Source organism: Piliocolobus tephrosceles, chromosome 21 (genome assembly GCF_002776525.5).
Source record: "Piliocolobus tephrosceles isolate RC106 chromosome 21, ASM277652v3, whole genome shotgun sequence".
Taxonomy (NCBI): Eukaryota; Metazoa; Chordata; class Mammalia; order Primates; family Cercopithecidae; genus Piliocolobus; species Piliocolobus tephrosceles.
The window spans coordinates 3,890,056-3,914,595 of record NC_045454.1 but is presented as its reverse complement, the minus strand read 5'-3'; the positions used below and the strand labels follow the sequence as shown (position 1 = coordinate 3,914,595).

The 24,540-nt window shown below is 47.7% G+C and overlaps 2 protein-coding genes across 4 annotated transcripts; both read right to left on the bottom strand.

The window, feature by feature from the left end:
• Window positions 1-1,316: 1,316 nt before the first annotated feature.
• Window positions 1,317-8,888, bottom strand: ZNF134 (zinc finger protein 134). 2 transcript variants are annotated; one of them, XM_023184329.1, is made up of 3 exons: window positions 8,602-8,888; window positions 3,743-3,839; window positions 1,317-3,086 (listed from the first exon to the last, which is right to left on the bottom strand). In XM_023184329.1, the coding sequence occupies exons 2-3, from the start codon at window positions 3,780-3,782 to the stop codon at window positions 1,843-1,845; spliced, it is 1,284 nt and encodes a 427-aa protein (XP_023040097.1). In that variant the 5' UTR covers window positions 3,783-3,839; window positions 8,602-8,888; the 3' UTR covers window positions 1,317-1,842. The 2 variants fall into 2 exon arrangements, with proteins under 2 accessions (XP_023040097.1, XP_031790621.1); XM_031934761.1 differs by having other exon boundaries at window positions 1,317-3,420; window positions 8,602-8,878.
• Window positions 8,889-14,720: 5,832 nt separating this feature from the next.
• Window positions 14,721-24,001, bottom strand: ZNF530 (zinc finger protein 530). 2 transcript variants are annotated; one of them, XM_023184429.1, is made up of 3 exons: window positions 23,752-24,001; window positions 18,924-19,053; window positions 14,721-17,300 (listed from the first exon to the last, which is right to left on the bottom strand). In XM_023184429.1, exons 1-3 carry the CDS (start codon window positions 23,779-23,781, stop codon window positions 15,664-15,666), a joined length of 1,797 nt encoding a protein of 598 aa, XP_023040197.1. In that variant the 5' UTR covers window positions 23,782-24,001; the 3' UTR covers window positions 14,721-15,663. The 2 variants fall into 2 exon arrangements, with proteins under 2 accessions (XP_023040197.1, XP_023040198.1); XM_023184430.1 differs by having other exon boundaries at window positions 15,521-17,300; window positions 18,924-19,050; window positions 23,752-23,998.
• Window positions 24,002-24,540: the final 539 nt, after the last annotated feature.

The following is a 24,540-nucleotide window of genomic DNA, read 5'->3' as shown; positions in this document are numbered from 1 at the left end:
CTGTGGTATATCCATACAGAATATGACTCAGTAATTTTAAAATGGGCTATTCATACATACCATGGACAAATTTCAACTTCTGTTGCATGAAGACAACAAACAAAATTAACACTTTATAGACAGACTTACATAAAATTCTAGAAAAGACAAATTTACCTATAGTGAAAACTACTCAATGGTTGCCTAGAGATTTTGGGGGAAGGAGAGCACTGAGATAAAGGTTAAGGGCCTGACGTTAACTTTGGGGGTGACAGATCTGCCCAACACCACTGATAGGGTGATAGTTTCAAGTGTGTGTGTGTGTATCAAGACTTACTGGTACACTTTAAATATGTGCAATATATTGCATGTTGATTACACCTCAGTGAATCTATAAAAAGTTATCCCTTTAAAAAATCTGGGTCTCCCACTTCTACTGGAAACTGGACATCATTAAGAGTGACTCTACATCACTATGGTGACTCTTATCACTCCAAACACCTTGGCAAGACAATCTCTTCCTCAGTAGTAAGAAAAACTGGCAAACAATGAGGACCACTGCCAAGAGAGTCACCAGACACTCCAGCTGGTCACAAAAGCTACTTCTTTGGACCCCCACACCTCTTTACTCCCAAGGTTACCGCCTGTGCAGCAAAGACATTAGGTAAAGAGCCCAGGGAGGCAGAGGAATCTAGGAAAACTACATTCGTTGCTGCACCAGTGATCTTGACCTAAGAGTTAACACGGCCCTGGAGATCCTGAGATTTCTGGATACCTGATCCCATTCAGCCTCAGTGCCTGGACTGTCTGTGGATGTGTTTTACAATGGTACTTCCCCTCTAGTTCGCCGCAATCTCCCCAATACCAATTATCCACACCCAGTATTTATCCATTTTGTTTCCCTACTGCATGTTTTAGATCTTACCAACAGTGGCCTGTGTACCAGATTCAGGCCTTCAGGGAATATGGCCACTCGGCAGGTCCTGAGGAACAGCTTTCCCTCAACAGTGTTGGGGAGCATAGGACATATGCTGGAAACAAGACACTCAGTCCATGCTGTTTCAAAACACTGCAGGCTGTCACAGCAGCAGCACCCTCCTCAAGGTGATATATGGGCTCTCAAATAATCCAGACAAATCAGGTCTACACAAGATCTGAATTCTTACTTAACAAGGTTTGTCAGCTATGGAAGTTAACATCAAAACTGAACTAAGAACTGTTCTCCCTCAACCCACTGTCCCATTTGAGGCAAAGTTGGAGGTGCCCCACAAAGGCTGTCTTCAGTTTGGCAGAGTCTGTTTTCAATCCACTCCAGAGAGTAAGGAGAACCCCCAAGATAAAAAGTGGCTTAAACTGTAAAGCCTTTATTACCACAAAGCAGAGCAACACGAGGCAAGTACTTTCCCAGGCCAGGTGACTTGGAGGCTGGAAAAACTCATTACAAGTATGTGAGACCAAGAATATCCACGAAGAAAGTAAACCTTCTGTATAAGACACCAGCAGATACAGTGCAGACCCTCGTGGCTAAAGATGGGTCATGTCCATACCTATACCTGTCATACAGAACGGAATGAGGACCCCCAATGAACTCAGGCATCTCATGATTTTCTCCAGGGACTGGAGAATACAAAACCCTGCGTTCCCCAATGCTGGGGTATCTAAGCTGGTAGAGTTAAGATGGTTTTGGCCACAGGCATTGACAGCGACAAAACTCTGGCAAAAAACCTGAACAAGTCAGAAAGTGCAACATATCCCTCGAAGCTTCCTACATACCTGGCACCATAAGGAATCTCCTTTGTATCAATGTTCAGATATATGAAATTCAACCTCTGATTGATGAGTCCTGTTGTATTCAAAGCACTCCTAAAGCCTGCCTGCAGTGTGAACTTTCTGGTGCCGATTGAGGTGGGAGCTTAAGCTGTAGGCCTTCCCACATTCACTGCACTCATATGGCCTTTCTCCAGTGTGAACTCTTTGGTGTCGAACAAGGTGGGACGTTCTGATAAAGTCTTTCCCACATTTACTGCACACAAAAGGCCTTTCACCAGTGTGAACCCTCTGGTGTGCAATAAAGTCAGAACTTCGACTAAAGAATTTCCCGCATTCAATGCACTCAAAAGGCTTTGACTCAGTGTGAATTCTCTGATGTTTAATGAGGGTGTATTTGTGGCCAAAGGATTTCCCACAATCACTGCAATCGTAAGGATTTTCCCCAGTGTGAATACTCTCATGCTGAACAAGTGTAGACTTGTGTCTGAATACTTTCCCACAATCACTGCACTTATAAGGCCTTGCTCCATTGTGAACTCTCTGGTGTACAATTAGATTGGAGTGATGGCTAAAATATTTCCCACATTCATTGCACTTATAAGGCATTTCTCCAGTGTGGATTCTCTTGTGCTGAGTAAGGTTGTCTTTTCGACTGAAGGTTTTTCCACATTCGCTGCATTCATAAGGCCTTTCTCCAGTATGAATTCTCTGATGCTGGACAAGTGTAGCTTTGCGGCTGAAGGCCTTCCCACACTCGCTGCACTCGTAAGGCTTCTCTCCACTATGAATTCTCTGGTGCTGGACAAGTGTGTCTTTGCGGCTGAAAGCTTTCCCACACTCACTGCACTTGTAATGCATCTGTTCACCATGAAATGCACCCCCACTCTCAGTGCTCCCGTGTGTCTTCCTCTTACTGCGGATGGCCTTTTGTTGGCAGCCACCCAAAGTAGCCTGGAAGTTTTTCTGCTCCTCCTTACACGTAAAGGGTTTCTCTGATGGGTGAGGTTCTTTGCTAACTGTGTAGTTCTTCACAACTGAGGCCTCACCTTCATCCCTTCTTAAGGGCTTCTCTATACTGTAACACTTCTGGTGTTGACGAAGGTTTGCCCCGAACCAGAATTGTCTCCCACATGCCCCACATGTGTGAAGTTTCAGTCCATGGTGTGCACCCTGGTGTGCATCCAGGTGCAAAATATCTTTCAAGATGGGGCCACATATGTCACAAGGGTAAGCTGTCTGTGTGGGCAAACCTGCCTTGGAAGTATTAACATGTGACACTGCTATAGAAATGCTCTGTTCAGAAGATGACGCTTCATCCTTCACTCCATGCCAACAACCTGAAGGCAGAAAAATACTATTGATGTACATGCTGACTTTGGTGGGTGGGGCAACTCCATCACAAACGTGTGTCTGTTGTACCCAGGACTGAGTACCTAAGTTTCCTGATGGAACAGAGCTAGGATCAGGTTGAAGAAAAGGCTGCTGTACAGTACTGGAATCTAAAAGTCACAGAATGGAGATGGCCTCACAAGAAACAAAGACACGAGGATGGGGTGTAGTACAAGGTCTCCAACTTCATCCTCTGCAATGACTTTTAGCAGGACCTTGGCTGACTGTGGGTGACAGGTAAGTGCTATGCCGAAATGTGTGTCCAGGCCTAGGAAAATGTGACTAAAAACAAGTAACATGTTCAGGGACTATTTAAGGATATGCACACATCTTATGACACATCAGTGTTAAGTGTAGTCCAATATTGGAAAGCACTGCAGAGACAGAGCTATTGCTCTACTAAGAGGCCCTTTGGTAGAAAATGGGAGAAGACAGCCCTGGGTCAGAAGTCAGATTAGAAATGACAAGAGTGTACAGAATGGGGATAAAAAGGTAGAACTAAGTTAGGGCCTCTAGCCTTGGCACTTGTGATGGGCACATCATAGGTTTCTGGAACTACAGGAACCCAGCCCTGAGGTTATGGCGTCCCTCAGCTCCCACTCACCAGGGCCTGTCCAAGCCCCTCCTGCTGTGACTAGAGTCATGCCCTCTCAGGCACTCAGGGTTCTCTCTCTTGTTACAATTCAGCAACCACAAAGGATCTGGAAGATACAAAGCACAGGGGAAAGATGAAACAGACTGAGTGTGAAAGCACTAGCCCAGAGTAGCCCACCCATGCAAAACTGCAAGAAAACAAATACTACAAAACGAACCTCAGAAAATTGTCCTGCAGGAACAGTGCAAGGGGCCCACAGGTGGTGACCATGATCTGACACAGGCAGACTCAAGGAAACTACAATTAGAGGAAGCGGGTAGAGCCCGGAGTCCAGAGGTGTCATGATTGTGGACAGTCACCTGGCCGGGGAGAGGCCAAGCAGGATTCACTGGGCCACCTCAGGACTCCTGACCCCCAAACCCTTCCTGGCAAGGCTTCAGGGCAGCAGGAGTTAAGGAACACAGGGAAGAGAGGAGGCAATGCATCTAGCTGAGCCTTGGCACCCAGGGGACCTATGTGAGGGAATCGGAGAAGACAGCAGTGCCCATGCTCTAACTATGGAAAGGAAAGAGCAACCCCCAGGGCAAAAAGGAAGAGTAGGGCCCAGTCCAGAAAAATGGGATACTGGGGCCTCACCCAGGGAGACTATAAATGCAAAGCACAGAAACCATTATTTCATAATAAAAGAGTCTCTGAGCCTCATCCAGCAGCTCCCATTCCTCCTAAGTACACAAATAAATCCGTGAAGGTCACACAGCCCTGTGTGGGATGGACAACTGAGCTGAAGGGCAGCCTCTCTCTCCGGGACTCCTTGTCACATCTAACTCAAATGACATAACAGGCCTTGGTGTGACTGAGCTCAGCACTGTCTCAGAAACCCTCGGTACCAGAGCTCTGGGCTCATGAATTCACACTCCATCTCCATGTGCACATCACCCTTTTGGCCATACCTCCTTTACGTCTATGGACACCCACAACATAGGTACCTCCACGGCTTCCCCACATGCAAATCTGCACACAGCATCCAGAGAATGCTTGGATAAAGCATCCAGGATAACATCTGGTCCTGATCAATGGACACACTGCCATGGGTTGCCCTGAATCCAGTTATTAAATTCTCCCTTCCTGGCTCATTTCACGGGTCAATTAGCAATCCAGAACCATGTGCAGATCTCAGATAAACTCAGCCCTTTTCTGCTTTGCTGTTGTACTACTGAGGTCAGTCACAGGCTCTTTCTCAACATTTAACTCATTCAAAACCCACACTCACTGGGCACCTCCCCAAACACAGTGATTCTGCCTACTGTCCCAATCTGTCTCTGGGCTAATTCACTAGCTTGACTGAAACTGCACAGGTCCCACCAAAGGTCACCACGGAAGCCTGAGGAGCACATAAAGAGCTGAATAAGCACGGCTTTGGCCTCACTGTCACCTCCCTTCTATTACTACAGTAGTTCACCTCACATCCACTCTCTCTCTGGAACACTTTGCTACCTGGCCTGGGACCCTATTATTCTCCTTCCTCCCAAGGACACTTCCTTCCCTCTTCTATCCTCTAAGATGGCCACTACCTCCACCCTGCTGTGCCTGCCCTTACAGTGCATGATGGCACTGTCACCATGACCTAAAGATTCTCTCTCTAAATTGGAAGCAAGCCTTAATCCTGATCCACATGCTGGGCAGCCACCATGTGGACAGCTCCAACCTGAATCCCTTCTCTGAACTTTCAGATCTCTGTCCAGCTGTTGACTTGACACCTCCATGCAAGTGTCTTTGGAACATGGTAGATTCCACACAGCCAAACTGCACTACTGATATTACCTCTGAAAGGTACTCCTACCACCAACTTTGTCACCTCAGTTGATGGTATATTTATATCTTCTCAGACGAAAACATCCAGGGTCATCCTTCACCCCTCCCCTTTTCTTTCTCATCCTCCACATCAGAAAATCTGGTTGGTCCCACTTTAAGAAAAATGATTCAGAATCCATCCACATCTCCAACCTCTACAGCCACCACTGTGGTCCAACCTGAACTGTTGCATTAAACTCCTCAGTGGTATTCCTTCCTTCATCCTCACTCCCATAGTCTTTTCTTCACTGTACAGTCAGAGAAAGTTGGTTAAGACCAAAGTCAGATCACTCCCTCCTAGCTCCAAACCTGCAGTGGCTCTCAATTCTCTCAGCAAAGAAACCCAGATCCTCAGGCTGCCATTTCTGGGCCGAATCCTGTCCCTGCTGTCTGATCCCACTAGACATAATGGAGACCTGAGGTTCCCCAAACACTCCTAGTTTAGCCTCAAGTGAAGTATATGCACATGCTGGTTCCTGTGCCTGAGATAATGTTCCACACTTCATCCCACTGCTTGCCAGAAATGGAAACTCCATGTAACTCCAAAACAGAATTTACAACACAGAGCTTTGGGTGACTGCAGGACCTCCTCAAACAGTAGACAGAAGGGACACTGAAGAGTCCCAGAGCACTATCATTCTTCATACTGAGTTGCTGAGATAATGGGGCTGTGTTGGGCTAAGTGAGGGCGTGAGACAATCTGCACTCATCTAGGCAGGAATCACAAGTTTCTGCCACCATGGCAACCTCACAAGAGGAGGGAAACTGGGAGTGGCAGGTTCCCACAGTGGGATCTCATGGACTGAACTGTTTCCCTAAGCTCTGTCCACCCTGCCCTTTGGCAGGAAAGATTCTGGGTTACCTCTCTAACTTCAGATACTCAGATCTCAGTGCTGGCTCCTACCAGCTGCGTGAATATAAACAAAGACCAGTGTCTGAGTGTCTTCATCTTAAAAGTGGGGATAAAAACGGCACCTACCTCATAGGGCTATTGTTTGTATCAGGATTGTCTGTACATCTCAAGCGCCTTTAAAACAGCTACTACTATCCATGCAAATTAACTGATGAGTTTTTTAAAAAATTATGTCTGTTTCGCCTGCTTTAAAAGTTTTTAAGAAAATTTGGTAAGATTTTCCATTGTAAAAAAATACTTCAAGGCAAGTTAATATTTTGACCAATCATTAAGTGCTACTATAAATTTACCTTACTTTGTATATACATTTTTTAGTTCCCTACTTCTGTGGACTTGCAAGGTGTACACTAGTCCTTGCACTAAACCAGCCTACCTGATACACATTCCTCTGAAGGGGAGCTGCAGTGATCCTTCATTACTGCTTATCTGAGGGTTTGGGTAACTGAGGCACCAGTGCACTGGTTGGGGATGGAACTGCTCCACAGGCAGCGCCCATGAAGGCATGCTGAGCCTGTAGGGTGGCAAATCTACTGCATCCCTCACCTTGGTCTCCAGTGCAGGCCAGGCTACATATGCTCTACAGCCCTCTCCTCTTGCTGACACTGTAAGATATAATAAAATTGCTCTTCAAAGGTTTACTGTTAACTTCCTTGTTCTTTGTTCTCAAACCTAATTTTTTCTCCATGCCTCCTTGCCCCTAATTACTGTAAAAAACCTTCCCGTCAGCACTAATCATAAATTCACATCTGTTCCCTTATTCACTTTGCACCCTTTCCCCCTGCCAAAACCACACGTCCCACACAACACACACGTAACACCACTGTAACTCACCTTCCCCTTCCCTCTTCCTTATTTGGGAAAATATACCCAATTGGGTCAGCTTAGATTGTGCGGTTCGACCCCAGCCCATGGGGGAGTGACACAGAGGAAGGTAGGGACTATGGGTTAGAGATAACACCCCCTTCCCTCCTTTGTTCAGTGTGCTCTTGTGATCGTGATTAACGCAGGCAGCACACTTGCGCAGAAGTAAACTGCCTTGCTGAGAAAACTTTTGCCTGAGTGCTGGTTTCACTCTGCAGCACCAAGCATTTACTTCCAACACCACCACCTAGAATCTTTTCACATGCCAGGACCCCTCCTTTCTGGAAGGAATCTTAAGTGTCCACCCCTTCATCTCTGGTCTTCCACCCTAACCCTACCTCTCACTTCAGAGGCCACATAAGATAATATCCTTAATATTCCACCCTCTAAACCTGATCCACTACAGGTTTTACCCTTATGCCTCATGCATTAAAAGTCTCTAGCACAACGCCCTCTCCAGAACTCCAGACCTGCACGTTCAGCTACTCATGTGAACCTCCAATGCAGAACACCTTAGATTCACCAAGTCCAAACCCCAATTTCTGATCCCCCTGAAAGGTGCTCCCTGCTGTGACTTACCAATTTCCATTCTTTCACATTTTCAGGAAGGAAAACAGACAAAAATAAATCCTGGATAGCCCTCCCCTCCCTACATTCACTCACGACCACATCTGATGCAGCAGGAAACCCCGTTGATTCCATCTTTAAAAATCTATCCAGAATCTCACGACTTCCTCACCCAAATCCCTCCTGCCACTGCTCTGGCCCAGCCACCACCGCAACACTTCTGGAGACTGTTGCAGGGACCTCCTCAAAGGTCTCCCTGCTCTGCCTCCATCTTCATCGTTTCTACCTCACTTTAGTCTGTTTCCTCCTCAGCAAACATTGGAATGCTTTAAAAATCCTTTATCAAATCCCTTGCCTCCACCCTAAAAAACCCGCCATGGCTCCTATCATCCTCGCAATGAAGGTGCAACTTCTCCCCGCGACACTGCAGGCGTGACTACCGCTCACACACGCTCCCGACTGCTACGGGCTCAGTCCAGCTCCAAGCCTGTGCTCAGGCTGCCCCTCTGCCCGTCACACTCGCCCCCACCTTACATGCCAGATTTAGGGACGAGGTCCCACCCACCAGCGCCCCGCTGCCCTGGACACTGGGACTTGCGCAGCAGGGATTCAGGCGCTCCTCATTCGGAACTTCAGGATTCCGGGCGGGCGAAAGTCTGCCGAACGCAGCACCCACCTGCGCCGGGCTCAACACCGCGGCCGCCGCCATCATAGTTCATAGACCTCACAGAGCCGCGAGGCGGGTCCCAGGTCGCGCGACCCTGGCACCGTGGTCGTTCGTCCCCGGGGGTGGAGGCGGGGTGTTCGCTGGCGAGCCACTCTGCATGGGCGAACAACGACTCCTCCCGCAGCCTCCCGCTTCCGTCACCTCGGAACTGCCCAGCAACCCCGAGCTTTTGCTCCGATGGTACCACCTAAGAGCCGACAAGATGTCCGCCGAGAGGAAGATGCCGGAAGTCACGCCCAGAGAGCTTCCGTCCACAGGGAAACGCCCCTAAGAGCGCCGCCGACGGGCGGCGCAGACGTTCCTGGGCAATGTAGTTCTCATGTGCACTTGGCCGGGGCGACTGCATGCTGGGCAAAGACCAAATGGTACTGCGAGGGGCGCTGAGAAATTATGCCTTGAGACTCTGAGGGCAGGGCGTGGCTTCGCTCCTCTTAAAGGACCCTCAACCAGGTCTTGTGTAGTGAAGTCTGCAGGGATCTCCGAAATGTTGGGATATAGTCTTACATATGTTCCCCGAAGTCACACCACCAAATGGACACACAACATCCAATGTCACTCTGAGTCCACTCATAGTTCACTCAAATTTCCTTCATTTAAAAAATATGTGTACTGTAGAGGGAAGCTTTGAGTCAGTTTTGTGAGCCTCAGTTGGGTCAGGGTTAACAGAGAATTGTTCCCAGGCAGGGCCATGGAGTGGAAGAATGGTCTGCAGACAGTGGCTATGGAGGGATGCTCGAGCTCCCTGAGGCAAGTGGACTAATATAGAGTTCTTCCTCTGGTTTCCTCAGAAAAGAAATACCTGAGAGAACCATGAGGAGGAAGACAGGCAAAAGAAGGTGGTCAAGGAAGGCACCTTTCCTGCCTGTATGGTCACTAAGGTCCAACCAAAGGAGCAATACTCTTTTATCCAAATGAGAGTTCCTAGCCCAAAAATTGAGATGTATCTATTTCCTTTTGGGAATGTTTCTTATCTGAAAAGAAGAAACATTATAAATGTTTTTATGTGCCGAGACAGGGGCTGAAAAGGTGTTGTCTGAACCCAGAAACAAAGATTTGGAAAATTGGGATCACATTTCTTGGCTGGGAGGTGATTCTCATTTCACCTGCAATTACGTGGACAGTGTCTGAATTGAGAATTGAGATTTACTTATGGTTTAAAAAAATGAAAGAAGGAGGAATGTATGGGGAAAGAAAGAAAAATATTTGTGAATTGTTTACTCAGTTTTTTTGTTTTTTCTTTGAGACAGAGTCTCGCTGTGTCGCCCAGGATGGAGTGCAGGGCACGATCTTGGATCACTGCAAGCTCCGCCTCCCGGGTTTACGCCATTCTCCTGCCTCAGCCTCCGGAGTAGCTGGGACTACAGGCGCCCGCCACCTCGCCCGGCTAGTTTTTTTGTATTTTTAGTAGAGACGGGGTTTCACCGTGTTAGCCAGGATGGTCTCGATATCCTGACCTCGTGATCCGCCCGTCTCGGCCTCCCAAAGTGCTGGGATTACAGGCTTGAGCCACCGCGCCCGGCCTTCAGACACCATCTTAACGCCATGGGACATTTACAAAACAAGAGACAGACCCCAGTAGCTTACACTGTACTCAGGAAAGACAGAGGAGGAAATATGAAAAAAATGCTAAATTATATGGAGTGTTATAATGTGGCAGGCATAATGGAGAAAAGAGGTGAAGGCACTGAGAAGTGCTGGAATGATATGTAATATTACATAGCCAAGAGAGGCCAATTTGTGGATGGGTCTTTATTGGAAAAGGACATGGAGAGCTCAATGCCACTGAAATAAAAGTTTAATGTTACTCAGAATTCCCCTAGAAATGAGAAGTACAGTACGGCATGTAGGGCCACAGGAGGAACAGGTTTTAGTCTAAAGGAAGAAGCAAGAGCTAGGGGAGCGCCTAGGCCAGATCCTTTATTGTGTTTTCCATGGGAAAGGGAAGGCAGATCAGAGCAAACAGCTGAGTACTGGCTAGTCTGAATAATTCTGGTTGGCTTTGATTTACAGGGGTGGTCTCTAGTGGCCTCATATCCTGACCCTGGTGTTAGAGTAGGTAGATATGAGTAGGGCAGGAGAGAGGGACCCCAGGAATGTCAGGCAATTTTGGCATTAAGGATGGACCATCCATAAATCTTTTCCTCTGAGATAATAAACAGAACAAGAGAGGGACCCCTGAGATGTCCAGCTCTCATTGGGTGAAGGACAGGAGAGCATAAAACTATCCGAGATAGTAAGCGGCCATGATTGGTACTAGGAAGGAAAAGAGTTTTCCAACAGATAGAAAACACCTGGAGCCAGTGAACCGCAATCCCTGACAAGGTTTCAAGCATGCACAAAATGGGGCGAGATGGCAAAATTTGTCTGGTATTTCACCTTCCTCTGAGGGTGCTTGACTCATAAGGGAAAGTCACCCCAAATGAGTATATGTATGACTTCAGTAAACAGTCATGTTTACTGCATGCGGCCCCTCCCAAGTGCTGGCTGACCACTGTGCATGCAGTAGTCAAGCAACAGCCTACCCAAGGGAGGAGAATAGAGAGCCTGGGAAATGAGCAAATGTATAAAGTCCCAAGCCAAGGATCAAGTGGGGCCCTTGACCTCTCAAGTAATCCACTTGGCCCTCTTTCAAGTGTACTTTGATTCCTTTCACTCCTACTCTAAAACACTTAAATAAATTCTCACTCCTACTAAAAAAAAACTTGCCTTGGTCTCTTCCTCTGCCTTAAACCAACCTCTGCCTCCTCAGTTGAATTTTCTTCTGAGAAGGCAAGGACCAAAATTGCTGCAGACTGCTGCAAACTCACTGGCAGTAACACTGGGATGATTTAGTGCAGGGAAAGTATTGGTTTGGTGAGTAAGAGTTAGATAAAGAGGGTGGTTGGCTTGCCTTGCTCCCAAGATAGTTGTTTACTATTTTTAGAAATTAGCTAACTCTGGCCGGGCGCGGTGGCTCAAGCCTGTAATCCCAGCACTTTGGGAGGCCGAGACGGGTGGATCACGAGGTCAGGAGATCGAGACCATCCTGGCTAACACGGTGAAACCCCATCTCTACTAAAAAAAATACAAAAAACTAGCCGGGCGAGGTGGCGGGCGCCTGTAGTCCCAGCCACTCCGGAGGCTGAGGCAGGAGAATGGCGTGAACCCGGGAGGCGGAGCTTGCAGTGAGCTGAGATCCGGCCACTGCACTCCAGCCTGGGCGACAGAGGGAGACTCCGTCTCAAAAAAAAAAAAAAAAAAGAAATTAGCTAACTCTGGTAGGGTAAGTCTCTCTGTAACCAGCAAGAATTTTAAGATGTCAAAACATATAATACAAAAAAACAAAAACCATGATGAATACGTATGCTTCCTTAATGAGAGGGTGGTTGAAAAAAAAGGTTGAGGAATGAGGGCCCTGAACAGACCATTTCACAATTATAAAAATATTCACTTAATATGTATGTTCTTGGAAATTATAAGATGTGCACAATGAATTTGGCGGCTACTGATTCAGGCAAGGTTTTAAGCTCAGAATTTTGTCCAAAACAGTCACCGTGTTACTTTTCTGACATTCAGGGAATATGGTCACTCAGCAGGTGCTGAGGAACACCTTTTCGCTGAGGAATAGCTGTCCCTCCCTGTTTCCTGAGGAACAGTGTTGGGGAACATGGGACATATGCTGGAAACCAGACACCCAATCCATGCTGTTTCAAAACACTGCAGGCTGTCAAGTTGTCCAGCTTCCAATAGAAGTGGGAGGCCCGGATTTTTAAATGGAATAACTTTTTATAGGTTCACTGAGGTGTAATCAACATGCAATCTACTGCACATATTTAAAGTGTAACAGAAAGTCTTGATATATATATACACACACACACACCCGTACATACCCCTTTGAAATCATCACCCTATCAATGGTGTTGGACATATCTGTCACCCCCGAAGTTAACCTCAGGCCCTTACCTAAGGAGAAGTTGTATAAATAAAACCACACACACACACACAAAATACATGCTTTATGATGTCTAAAATAAAATTCCAGAAAATTCAAGTCAATCAATTGTAAAGGAATGTCAAAAGTTGCCTGCATATTCTGGAATGCATTATAAAAGAGCAAAAGTAAAATATGCAGATGAGATATGCTCATTCTTACGATTACAACAATGCTTCCATGAGTTTACACTTATGTCAGAACTTAAGTTGTACGCTTTAAATATGTACAATTTATTCCACATCAGTTATAACTTGATAATTTTTTTAAATGGATGCAATTAACAATCTCAGTCATTGACATTTCAAAAAGTCTGCTTTACTAAGTCTCTATTGACTCTACCGTCTAGCTCCCAGGCCATGTAGAGGCAGTCCTGCTTCAGTGGCAGGAAATACAGGTGAGCAGTGAAGGCCATTTCCACCAGCATTAAGAGGATTGCTACTGGATGACAAAAGCCGGACCAAGGACAACTGAATCTCTCTTGACTTCATCTTTTTTTACTGTCTATGTAGCAATGGCCTTGAAGTAAACAGGCCAGAGAGGCTACAGGAATCCATAAAACCCGCGTTGTCTCTAATAATGACTTGAGCCACAAGACACACATTTCTAGAGGTTTAGGCACACAGTGATCCTGCAGTCATAGTCACTGGAACATTTGTGGATAATTTTTTTTTTTTTTTTTTTTTGAGATGGAGTTTCGCTATTGTTGCCCAGGCTGAAATGCGATGGCGTGATCTTGGCTCACTGCAACCTCCACCTCCCAGGTTCAAGAGATTCTCCTGCCTCAGTCTCCTGAGTAGCTGGGATTACGGGTGCCCACCACCACACCCAGCTAATTTTTTACTTTTAGTAGAGACAGAGTTTCGCCATGTTGACCAGGCTGGTCTCGAACTCCTGACCTCAGGTGATCCACCCGCCTCGGCCTCCTAAAGTGCTGGGATTACAGGTGTGAGCCATCATGCCCGGTCTTTTTTTTTTTTTGAAACAGTCTCTCTCCATCACCCAGGTTGGAGTGCAGTGGCGTGGTCTCAGCTCACTGCAACCTCCACCTCTGGGTTCAAGCTATTCTCGGTGCGTCAGCCTTCTGAGCAGCTGGGATTACAGACATGCACAACTGCACCTGGCTAATTTTTGTATTTTTAGTAGAGATGGGGTTTCACCATGTTGGCCAGTCTGGTGTCTGACTCCTGACCTCAAGTGATCTGCACACCATGGCCTCCCAAAGTGTGGGGATTACAGGCGTGAGCCACTGTGACTGGCCTGATTGAATTGTTTTTTTTTTTGAGACAGAGTCTCACTCTGCTGCCTAGGCTGGAGTGCAGTGGTGCGATCTCGGCTTACTGCAAGCTCTGCCTCCCAGGTTCAAGCAATTCTCTGCCTCAGCCGCCCGAGTAGCTGGGGTTACAGGTGCCCACGATCATGCCTGGCTAATTTTTGTATTTTTAGCAGAGATGGGGTTTCACCATCTTGGCCAGGCTGGTCTTGAGCTCCTGACCTCGTGATCCACCCACCTCGGCCTCCCAAAATGCTAGGATTAAAGGTGTGAACCACTGTGCCTGGCCAGATGAAACTTTATATGAGGAACAGTCCATGTAATTTGCTGCAGTCTCCTCCATTCCCTAGTATTCAACCCAGCGTTTCTTTACCAATTGTTTCCCTCCAGCCCCATAGGTTTATACCTAGGGACACTAGCTCACTGAATTCTGTGTTTCAAGGGACACAGCTCCTTCACAGGACCTCATTAAGGGATTCTAAACATTGCAGGGCATTATGTGATATCCTCAGTCAACAAGAAAAACTTTGTGTTGTCTCCAGAAACAATGGAAGTTGTCACAACTGCCCCCTCTGCAGAATGACCTCTGAGCCCACATGCAGGCAAAAATCAGAACCAGAAGGCCCTGCAGTGTCTCCTAGAAGGCCTTGGTAACAATGCAAAATAGGCCAAAAATGGAGAAAAAGCTATACTCTGCCAGCATACTGTCCCGTCTGAGGCAAACAAAATTTGAATCCCCACAAATGTGATATGCCTCTTTAAGCTGACAGAGTCCTCTTACGTCTCCAAACTACCCCACAGTTAATACAACTTACAAGATTAAAGGTACTTAAACAAAAGGCCTTTATCATTGCACAAGCCAGTTAACAGGCAGTTCCTGGTACGTGGTGGAAGCCAAAAATCGCTTCATCATAAGCGTGGCCTGAGATCGACAATGTCTTCAAAAAAGGCAGTCCTCTGGAAGCTGCCAGCAGAATTCAGCTCAGGTCCTGGGGCCAACAATGGGGTAGTTACATGCACTATGTAGCCAGAGGAGGAAATGAGAAATCCCCCTAAGAGCTTAGACTACTCATACTTTCCTCCAACTAATGGAAGAGATCTGCCTCCCTGAGCATGTTGGGGTGGTGACTGATGCACACTCTGTGGGTCTCCCGGGGGTAGAGATGAAAAGGCCTCAGCCACAGAAACTGGCAGTGATATGAATCTGGTAAGGTCCCTGGGCAGGTTTAGAGAGCAACATAGCTACACATGCTTCCCACATACCTCAAATTTATGGGGAATCCATAGATGTTTGGATACATGAGTCACATCAGGAGCAGGCTCTTCTCAAAGGCTAGCCTCCAGTGCCATCATACCAAGTTAAAACAAACAAACAAACAAACAAAACACACACATTCACAGCATATATAAGGCCTTTCTTCTTTGGGAAATCTTGTGTTAAATGTGACAACACAAGCTGGGGGTGGTGGCTCACGCCTATAATCTCAGCACTTTGGGAGGCCGAAGCATGTGGATCACCTGAGGTCAGAAGTTCAAGACCAGCCCGACCAACATGGTGAAACCTTGTTTCTACTACAAATACAAAAATTAGCTGGGCATGGTGGCAGGTGCCTGTAATCTCAGGTACTCAGGAGGCTGTGGCAGGAGAATCACCTGATCCCAGGAGGCGGGGGTTGCAGTGAGCCCAGATTGCACCATTGCGCTCCAGCCAGGGTGACAAGAGCAAAATTCCATCTGAAAAAAAAAGTGAAAAAATAATTTCCCACATTCACTGCACATGAACTCTTCTGTGTCTTAAGAGGCCAGAGCTTTGGCTAAAGGATTTCCCACATTCACTGCATTCATAAGGCCTTTCTCCAGTGTGAACTGTCTTGTGTTGAATGAGGTGATTTTTGCGGGTAAAAGATTTCCCACATTCGCTGCACTCATAAGGCCTTTCTCCAGTGTGAACTCTCCTATGCTGAATGAGGGCAGAGCTTTGGCTATAGGATTTCCCACATTCATCGCACTCATAAGGCCTTTCATTAGTGTGAACGGTCTGGTGTCGAATGAGGTGGGTTTTTCGGATAAAAGATTTCCCACATACACTGCACTCATAAGGCCTTTCTCCAGTGTGAACTGTCTGGTGTCGAACGAGGTCAGTTTTGCAACTAAATGATTTTTCACATTCACTGCACTCATAAGGCTTTGTTTTAGTGTGAGCTCTTCTGTGTCGAAAGAGGCCAGAGCTTTGGCTAAAATCTTTCCCACATTCACTGCACTCATAAGGCCTTTCTCCAGTGTGAACTCTTTGGTGTTGAATGAGGACAGATTTCTGGCCAAATGATTTCCCACATTCACTGCACACATAAGGCCTTTCTCCAGTGTGAAATCTTTGGTGGTGAATGAGGTAGATATTGCAACTAAATGATTTCCCACATTCACTACACTCATAAGGCCTTGCTCCAGTGTGAACTCTCCAGTGTCGAAAGAGGTTAGTGCTATGGCTAAAGGATTTTCCACATTCACTGCACTCATAAGGCCTTGTGCTAGTGTGGGCACTCCTGTGACGATAGAGGTTAGTGCTGTGGCTAAAAGATTTCCCACAATCACTGCACTCATAAGGCCTTTCTCCAGTGTGAACTCGTTGATGTTGAATGAGGACAGATATCTGGCGAAAGGATTTGCCACATTCACTGCAGTCATAAGGCCTTTCTCCTGTGTGAACTCTTTGGTGTTGAGTTAGGTGACTTTTGCGACTAAATGATTTCCCACAGTCACTACATTCATGAGTCCTTGTTCTATTGTGTGCTTTCCTGTGTCGAAGAAAGCCAGAACTTTGACTAAAGGATTTCCCACATTCACTGCACTTGTAAGGCCTTTCTCCAGAGTCAGCTCTTTGGTATTGAATGAATACAGAGTTCTCGCTAAAAGATTTCCTGGATTCAGTGTATTTGAGAGGCTTTTGTCCAGTGGGAACTTTGAAGTGTTGAATCCTGCTGTGTGGTCTCTCACTGCTGGGAGTCACCTGAAGCTGGAGAAGTCCTGAGGTGGCTGAAAAGTCCCTCCCAACTTCCCCAAACATGAAGGGTTTTCCTGACACATGGAACCTGCAGTTCATCATAAATGAGGCCTGGTCCCCATCCATTTCAAAGAGCTTCTCTCCATTATCAAGTTTCTGGAGCTGGTGAAGGTTTGAACTCATCCAGAAATCTGATGCCCCACCCAAGTACAATTTCTGTCCACGGGGTGAGGCTTTGAGCTCAATCATTCGTAAAACGTCTCTCAGGACTGGGGTACAAATCTCACAGGGGTGACTCTTATTGGTGGATGTATCTGCCTTTGGAGTCCTGCCCTGTGACAGTTCTGCCACAGAAATGCTCTCTGCAGAAGGTGCCCCCTCATCTTCTGCTCCACACCAACAACCTGAAAGAAAAGAAATGCTGAGAAAATGCAGGTTCACTACGGTGTGAGAAGTTACATCAAAAATGTGTGTCAGACAAAGAACGAGCCTAAGAAAATGTTCTTAGGATATGAGAGCTGGTGGCAATTTGGGGAAAAAAGGTTCCACAAGTCACAGAAAACAAGGGAGGCCTTATGAGATGAAAGACACAAAGTTGGGGCACAACTCAGAGAGAAGAGGTAGGGTCTCTGACTCACTATTCTTCCAAAAGCTTTTATCAGGACCTCCTCCCCTGATGAGAAGAGAGGACTTCGGTATACTGCACAGAAGATTACTGGTGTCCAGGCCCAGTAGAAACCCACAGGAACTGAATACTAGGTGTGGAAGGACTATTTAAAAACATGTGCACATCTGACAACATATTACATGTGGGTCAGTGTTAGAGAACACTCTAGAAGTTGCACTGGAAAGGAACAGGTAACACGTGGAGGCCAGAAATTGGGAGCAGCTAAGGGCTGGAAGTCATGGGTGAAATAAAAATCAGAACATGTGTAGAAAGAAAAAAAAAGGCCAGGCGCTGTGGCTCATGCCTGTAATCCCAGCACTTTGGGAGGCTGAGGTGGGCGGATCACGAGGTAAGGAGATCTAGATCATCCTGGCTAACATGGTGAAACCCCAGCTAACACGGTGAAACCCTGTCTTTACTGAAAATACAAAAAAATAGCCGGGCCTGGTGGCGGGTGCCTGTAGTCCCAGTTACTCGGGGGGCTGAGGCAGGAGAATGGCGTGAACCCGGGAGGCAGAGCTTGCAGTGAGCAGAGATAACACCACTGTACTCCACCCTGGGCAACAGAGTGAGACTCTGTCTCAAATAAATAAATAAATAAATAAAATAAAAGGGAAAAAAGATAGAAATGATGTATGTCCTGTGGAATTGGCACCCAATCACTGAGAACTGAGGACAGGTTTATGGCATGATTAGAAACAGCCCTAGCGTCTTGCCCTCCCTTAGTTGTCACTCATCAGGGCCAGGACTCCTCTGAAAGTATCTTGCTATTTGCACCCCGTAAAGCAACCAGAGCCATCCCCCAATCCCAGTTGTGCAACTATACTGGGCCTGTAAGATGCAAGCCCTAAAGGGTAGACCAGAGAGGTGCACAGCCAGCACTGGCACAGAGCAACTCAGCACATGACAAACTACAGCAGTGAAAAATAATGTTACAAGAAAATCTTTTAGGTGGATCTTTATGAAACGCCTGTGGACTTATTAGTAGTTACCATCATGATGCCTGCAATTACTGAAACAGGCAGCTTGAGATTTTAGTTAGAAGCAAAAGGCAGAACACGGAGCAAACAGCATCCTAGAAGTGGACAAAGCCATCCTGTCATGGAGAAGGCAAGGACAAATCCTTTAGGTTGAAAGAAAGATCCTGTCTCCCAGACCCTTCACTGCATGCCTAGAGGCAACAGGTGTTAGGATAGTCTTGAGAGTGCCTTGCTTGGCGATGTCCCCCAGAATACATAGCCAAGAAAGTGGGAAGGTCTGTAGAGCTCAGGGTCTAACTGAAGAAAGGACAGAGCTGCCTCAGGGACAGGGGAAAAGGACAGACCCACAAAGGACACTGGGAGGAATAGGAGGGCCTTACCTAGGGATGCCATAACTGCAAAGTTCTCCAGCATCACATCGTGGTACAGGAGCCTCTGCGTCTCATCAAGGAGCCCCCACTCCTCCTGGGAGAAGTAAATGGCCACGTCCTCAAAGGCTACAAAACCCTGCTATGATGGGGACAGTTCATTCCATGATCAGCATCTTTCCTAGGACCCCAAGTTGATTCCCCCACACGTCCATCCCTGGCTCACCCTCCTCCCCATCTCCCCACCTCAGGAAATACAACAGGCCCTGATGCCACTGATGCCCACTCTCTCCTCACGGTCCCATTGGTCACTGTGTTCTCCCACAGCAACAACAGGCAGGCGGGCAGACAGAAACCACATTCTCGTGTCTATAAATTCTCCTGGAATCCCTCGGACCATGGCTCCCAAACACAACTTGAAGGTCTGGGTTCACATTCCGCTCTCATGTCCTCAGTGTCCAGACTCACGAAACAAAAGCTCACACTCCCTCTTCACATGTGCATCACTCTTTCCACCACACCTCTCTCACCCAACTCACTCCCTCAGCCACCTCCACCCCATCCCACAACACAGGCATCTCTCCTGCCTTCCTCTATGTTACTCAGCACAAGATATCTAGAAAGTGCAAATTCAAACAAGTTCCAGGACTACCCAGACCTCGGATGGTCCCTACTGCCGCAGGTAGCCCCATATCCTGCCCTGAAGCCCCTCCCTACCTGAGTCTATTCCTTTCATCAACCTCAGCTACCCACAACCACATACACATGTCAGATACACATGGCCCTTTCCAACTTGTATTGCACTAAACAGTCACTGCCTTCCTCTCTTGCTACCCTTCATTCCAGTGGCCCTCCACCCAAGGTTAAGTGATGCTCCCAGATGACTACTTCTGCCCCTAAACGTATCCACCAGCCTGCATGAAACTCCGTAGGCATAGGAGCAGTCATAAGATCCTGGTGAGGCCATACAGCAGTAAAGCATTGGGTCTGGCTTCAGCCTCATCTTGTCTGAAATCCCACTGGGTCTCTAATATGGTTTGGCTGTGTCTCCATCCAAATCTCATCTTGAATTGTAACTCCCACAATTCCTATGTGTCATGGGAGGGATCCAGTGGGAGGTAACTGAATCATGGGGGCGGGTCTTTCTTGTGCTGTTCTCGCAATAGTGAATAAGTCTCACGAGAACTGATGGTTTTAAGGCCGGTCACAGTGGCTCACGCCTCTAATCCCAGAACTTTGGGAGGCCAGGGCAGGCGGATCACTTGAGGTCAGGAGTTTGAGACCAGCCTGGCCAATGTGGCAAAACCCCGTCTCTACTAAAAATATGAGAATTAGCTGAGTGTGGTGGCGCACACCTGTAATCCCAGCTACTTGGGAGGCTGAGACAGGAGAATCCCTTGAGTCCAGGAGGTGGAGGCTGTAGGGAGCTGAGATCTCACCACTGCCCTCTAGCCTGGGAACAGAGCAAGACTCCATCTTAAAAAAAAAAAAAGAACTGATGGTTTTATTTATTTATTTATTTTTTGAGATGGAGTCTCGCTCTGTCGCCCAGGCTAGAGTGCAGTGGCTGGATCTCAGCTCACTGCAAGCTCTGCCTCCCGGGTTTACGCCATTCTCCTGCCTCAGCCTCCCAAGTAGCTGGGACTACAGGCGCCTGCCACCTTGCCCGGCTAGTTTTTTGTATTTTTTAGTAGAGACGGGGTTTCACCGTGTTAGCCAGGATGGTCTCGATCTCCCGACCTCGTGATCCGCCCGTCTCAGCCTCCCAAAGTGCTGGGATTACAGGCTTGAGCCACCACGCCCGGCCGAACTGACGGTTTTAAAAAGAGGAGTTCCCCTGCACAAACTCTCTTTTTGCCTGCTGCCATCCATGTAAGATGTGACTTGCTCCTCCTTGCTTTCCACCATGATTGTGAGGCCTCCCTAGCCATGTGGAACTGTAAGTCCATTAAACCTCTTTTTCTTCCCAGTATCAGGTTTGTCTTTATCAGTAGCATGAAAACGGACTAATGCAGCCTCCACATCCATCTTATGTTCACTCATCCTTCATAAACCTGGCCAGCTGCCTGGTATCCTCTCTCTATATTATTCCTAGGCCCACTTCCCTCTATAACCTGTGTTTGTGATTTCCACAACATCCATCCAGATACCCAAGTATGGTACCCTCTTGTGGCTCCCAGGCCTCCCTTTCCTGGGCCTGCTATTAATATTATCATCATGACCAGGAATCCCACTACTAAATGGGATCTATGATGTTATGGGCTCAATGTTTCTGCCCCATGCCCACCCACAAAATGTTTATGTTGAAGCACTAAACACAATGAAGTGTAATATAGTGTGATAGTATTTGGAGATGGAATCTTTGGGTGGTAATTAGATTTAGATCAGGTCAAAAGAGCCCTCATGATGGAATTAATGCTTTTGTAAGAATAGAAAGAGATTCCTTGCTTTCTTCACATATTCCCTCCCAGGAAAGGCCATGTGAGGACAGCGCAAGAAGGCAGCCACTGCAAGCCAAGCAGCCCATCACAAATAAGTGAATCTATAGGCACCCTGATGTAGAATTTCCTACCTGAAGAACTGTGAGAAACACATTTTTGCTGTTTAAGCCACCAATATAGGCTATTTCATTATCAACCCAAGGTAAGACACTGATATAGCCTGGATATTTGTCCCCCTCAAATCTCACCTGAAATGTGATCCCCAATGCTGGAAGTGGGGCTTAGTGGGATGTTATCTGGGTCATGGAGGTGGATCCCTCATGAATGGCATAGTATCCTCCACACAGTAATAAGTTCACATGAGACCTGGTCGCTAAAAAGAGACTGGTGCCTCCCTTCTGTCTTGCTGGCTCCCTTTTTTGCCTTTTGCAATGAAAGGAAGCTTCCTGAGGCTCTCACCAGAAGTGGACACTAGCACTAAGCTTCCTGTACAGCCTGCAGAACTATAAGCTGTAATAAACCTTGTTTCTTTATAAACTACCCAGCCTTAGGTATTTCTTTATAGTAATGCAAATGGCCTAACAGACATAGGGCTCCATCCTAGTTCAATACTATCCTCCACTCTTTGTAGAAGTTTCTATCCTGCACCCCTCCTCAGAGTTCAAGACCTGTGTGTCCACCTAGCCACTTGATACAGCTACTTACTTACTCTCTAAAACATTTCATATTTTTAACATGGACAAAACACAATCCTGATATCTTGAGTGAAAAACAATCCTACTATCTACTTGGCTCTCCCAGTAGATGGAGCGTCTGTGCTTCCAGCTGCTAAACCCAAAACGCCCTGAATCATCCCTTCTTTTTTTTTTTTTGAGACGGAGTCTTGCTCTGCCGCCCAGGCTGGAGTGCAGTGGCCAGATCTCAGCTCACTGCAAGCTCCGCCTCCCGGGTTTACGACATTCTCCTGCCTCAGCCTCCCGAGTAGCTGGGACTACAGGCGCCCGCCTCGTCGCCCGGCTAGTTTTTTGTATTTTCTATTAGAGACGGGGTTTCACCGTATTAACCAGGATGGTCTCGATCTCCTGACCTCGTGATCCGCCCGTCTCGGCCTCCCAAAGTGCTGGGATTACAGGCTTGAGCCACCGCGCCCGGCCCGAATCATCCCTTCTTATCTCTCAGTCCCGGTATCAGAAAATCAGAGCTGACTTACAATCCAAAATTCAACCACTTCTACCACACTGTGGCCACTACTCTGGCCCACATCATCTACACTCGCCTGGACTATTGCATTAGTCTCCTCTTTCCTCTTTGGTATTGCTATCAACTCCCTTAAACCCACAGTCTGTTGTCTGTGCTCAGCCACAGGAGCCTCATGAGGCCTGCGGAAGATCACTTCCCTCTTCTGCTCCAAATCTTCATTGCTGCCATCATCTCCAGAACAAAGACATCCGAGACAGTCATTTAGCTTCTAGCTCCTGTACCTCTGCTCTCTGTTCCCATGAGAAGGAAATGAGACTTGAGGTTCTCTTAACCAGCTCAGCCTCACTCCAAGCAGCTCCAAACACCTGTACTTATCTCTGGGACAAACTTCCACATTCATTCTATTATTTGCCAGCAACAGGTACCACCTCATAGAATACCCACCCTGGGCATATTTTGCTCAGAGTCCCTAGGCTCAAAGCCTGGAAAAGCGGTAAGTAAAGAATCCCGGGTCACCACAGTCCCAGTCCCAGAGATCCCATTGCTGGAATCAGTGAGGTTCTGGATTTCCTCCACTCACCCTTGTAGTGTCTGTAAGTTCTTCTTACAGACCTATAAGTATTAGTGGCAATCTGTGGGAAGAGACATGTTCTGAGAGGCAGGTGACCACATTGCGGCTCCATGGGCTTCTGGTTCCAATGTGTAACACCAGAGCCAGGTGTCCTGGGATGACTGCTTTATATCTGGGTGTCAGTCCTTGGTGCTGACTTTTATCAGCTTTGTGACCTCATAAAAAGACTAGGTCCCTCCCTGCCTGCTATCATCACTGCCCTTCCAGTGAGTTCCTCTGAACAGCTTTTGTGAAACTTTTAGAAGCGTGACTGGGGTCGTGCCCCTCGTCTGTCCTACCCGCTGTGGCCCTCAGTGTGCTGGCGAAACTCAGTGGGGCCAATGCAGCGTGGCGCTGCCCCACCCTCTGCTCCCTGCACGCGTGAGGCCAGCCTGGGTCTCCCCAGCCTCCTGGCTCAGGCGCAGCTCCAAGCCGTCGCTCTCCCGCTCCCTGCTACACTACCAGAAACGAGACCCAGCACCAGAGCCTCACTGTGCTGGACAATGTGGTCCGGCTGCAGAAAACCCTTCACGTGTCCCTCAGTTTCGGGTGGGGAGGGCGGAGGAGGCCGGGAGGACGCAGCGCTCACCAGGGTCGGGGCCCTCATTGCCGACGCCATCGGACTCTGGGCACAGCGGGCCGGGAGCGGTGGACGATCCGGGCGAGGACACGAGCAAAGCAATCACCACCGCCGGCGACCGTCAGGCCCCGGCTGCGCAGCTGGGAAAACCACTTTCCTCGCGCTTTCTCGCTCACGGCACCTGGGTCCAGATCCGGCACCCGCGGATGGAACTGACACAAGCCAAAGTGCCCGCCACTGGGAGGACGCCGGAAGTCCCGCCCAGACAAGTTGGACAAAGCGGAAAAGTCCCTCTCCTGGGCCTCATTGGCTCCACGCCAAGTGCCTGGCGCATGGGCCTCTGGGTAATGTAGTTCTCACTGCTTCCTGGGCTGGCAGAGGTTGCTCTTCTCCTGGACCTCAGGGAGGAATGGCCCCGTGCTATGGAGAAAAGTGGAGGGGAAGCCTGAGAGGTGGTGTCTCCAGCCTCCTTGGACCAGGGAGGAGCTTGGCTGCTTTTTTAAGGTACCATACAGAGATTTTTGGAGAGTATTGTGTACAACTAGTCACCTAGGTAGTCAGAGTCATTCAGATACAAAATGCCTCTATCCATGGTGAGAACCTAGTAGACATTACCTTCTTTCTCCACACATTTATGTAGAGTAGAACGTTAGAGTCAGCTTTGTGAGTTCCGTTATGCTCAGTAAGGAATGAGGGAAATAGAGTTTACATAGAGCCACGATAGGAATGATAAAACATCCATTAGATTGCACCGAAGCAGGAGGACGAAAGTGGAATTCTGTTTCTGGTTCTCACAGA

Excerpts from the sequence above, each read along its gene's own strand:
- ZNF530 (XM_023184429.1), bottom strand. The coding sequence starts at position 23,781 with ATGGCGTCGGCAATGAGGGCCCCGACCCTG. Across the intron at positions 19,054-23,751 it reads CAATGAGGGCCCCGACCCTG|CAGGGTTTTGTAGCCTTTGA; the intron begins GTGAGCGCTGCG and ends TCCCCATCATAG. Across the intron at positions 17,301-18,923 it reads TGCAGTTATGGCATCCCTAG|GTTGTTGGTGTGGAGCAGAA; the intron begins GTAAGGCCCTCC and ends CTTTTCTTTCAG.
- ZNF134 (XM_023184329.1), bottom strand. The coding sequence starts at position 3,782 with ATGACTCTAGTCACAGCAGGAGGGGCTTGGACAGGCCCTG. Across the intron at positions 3,087-3,742 it reads AGGGGCTTGGACAGGCCCTG|GTTGTTGGCATGGAGTGAAG; the intron begins GTGAGTGGGAGC and ends TTCTGCCTTCAG.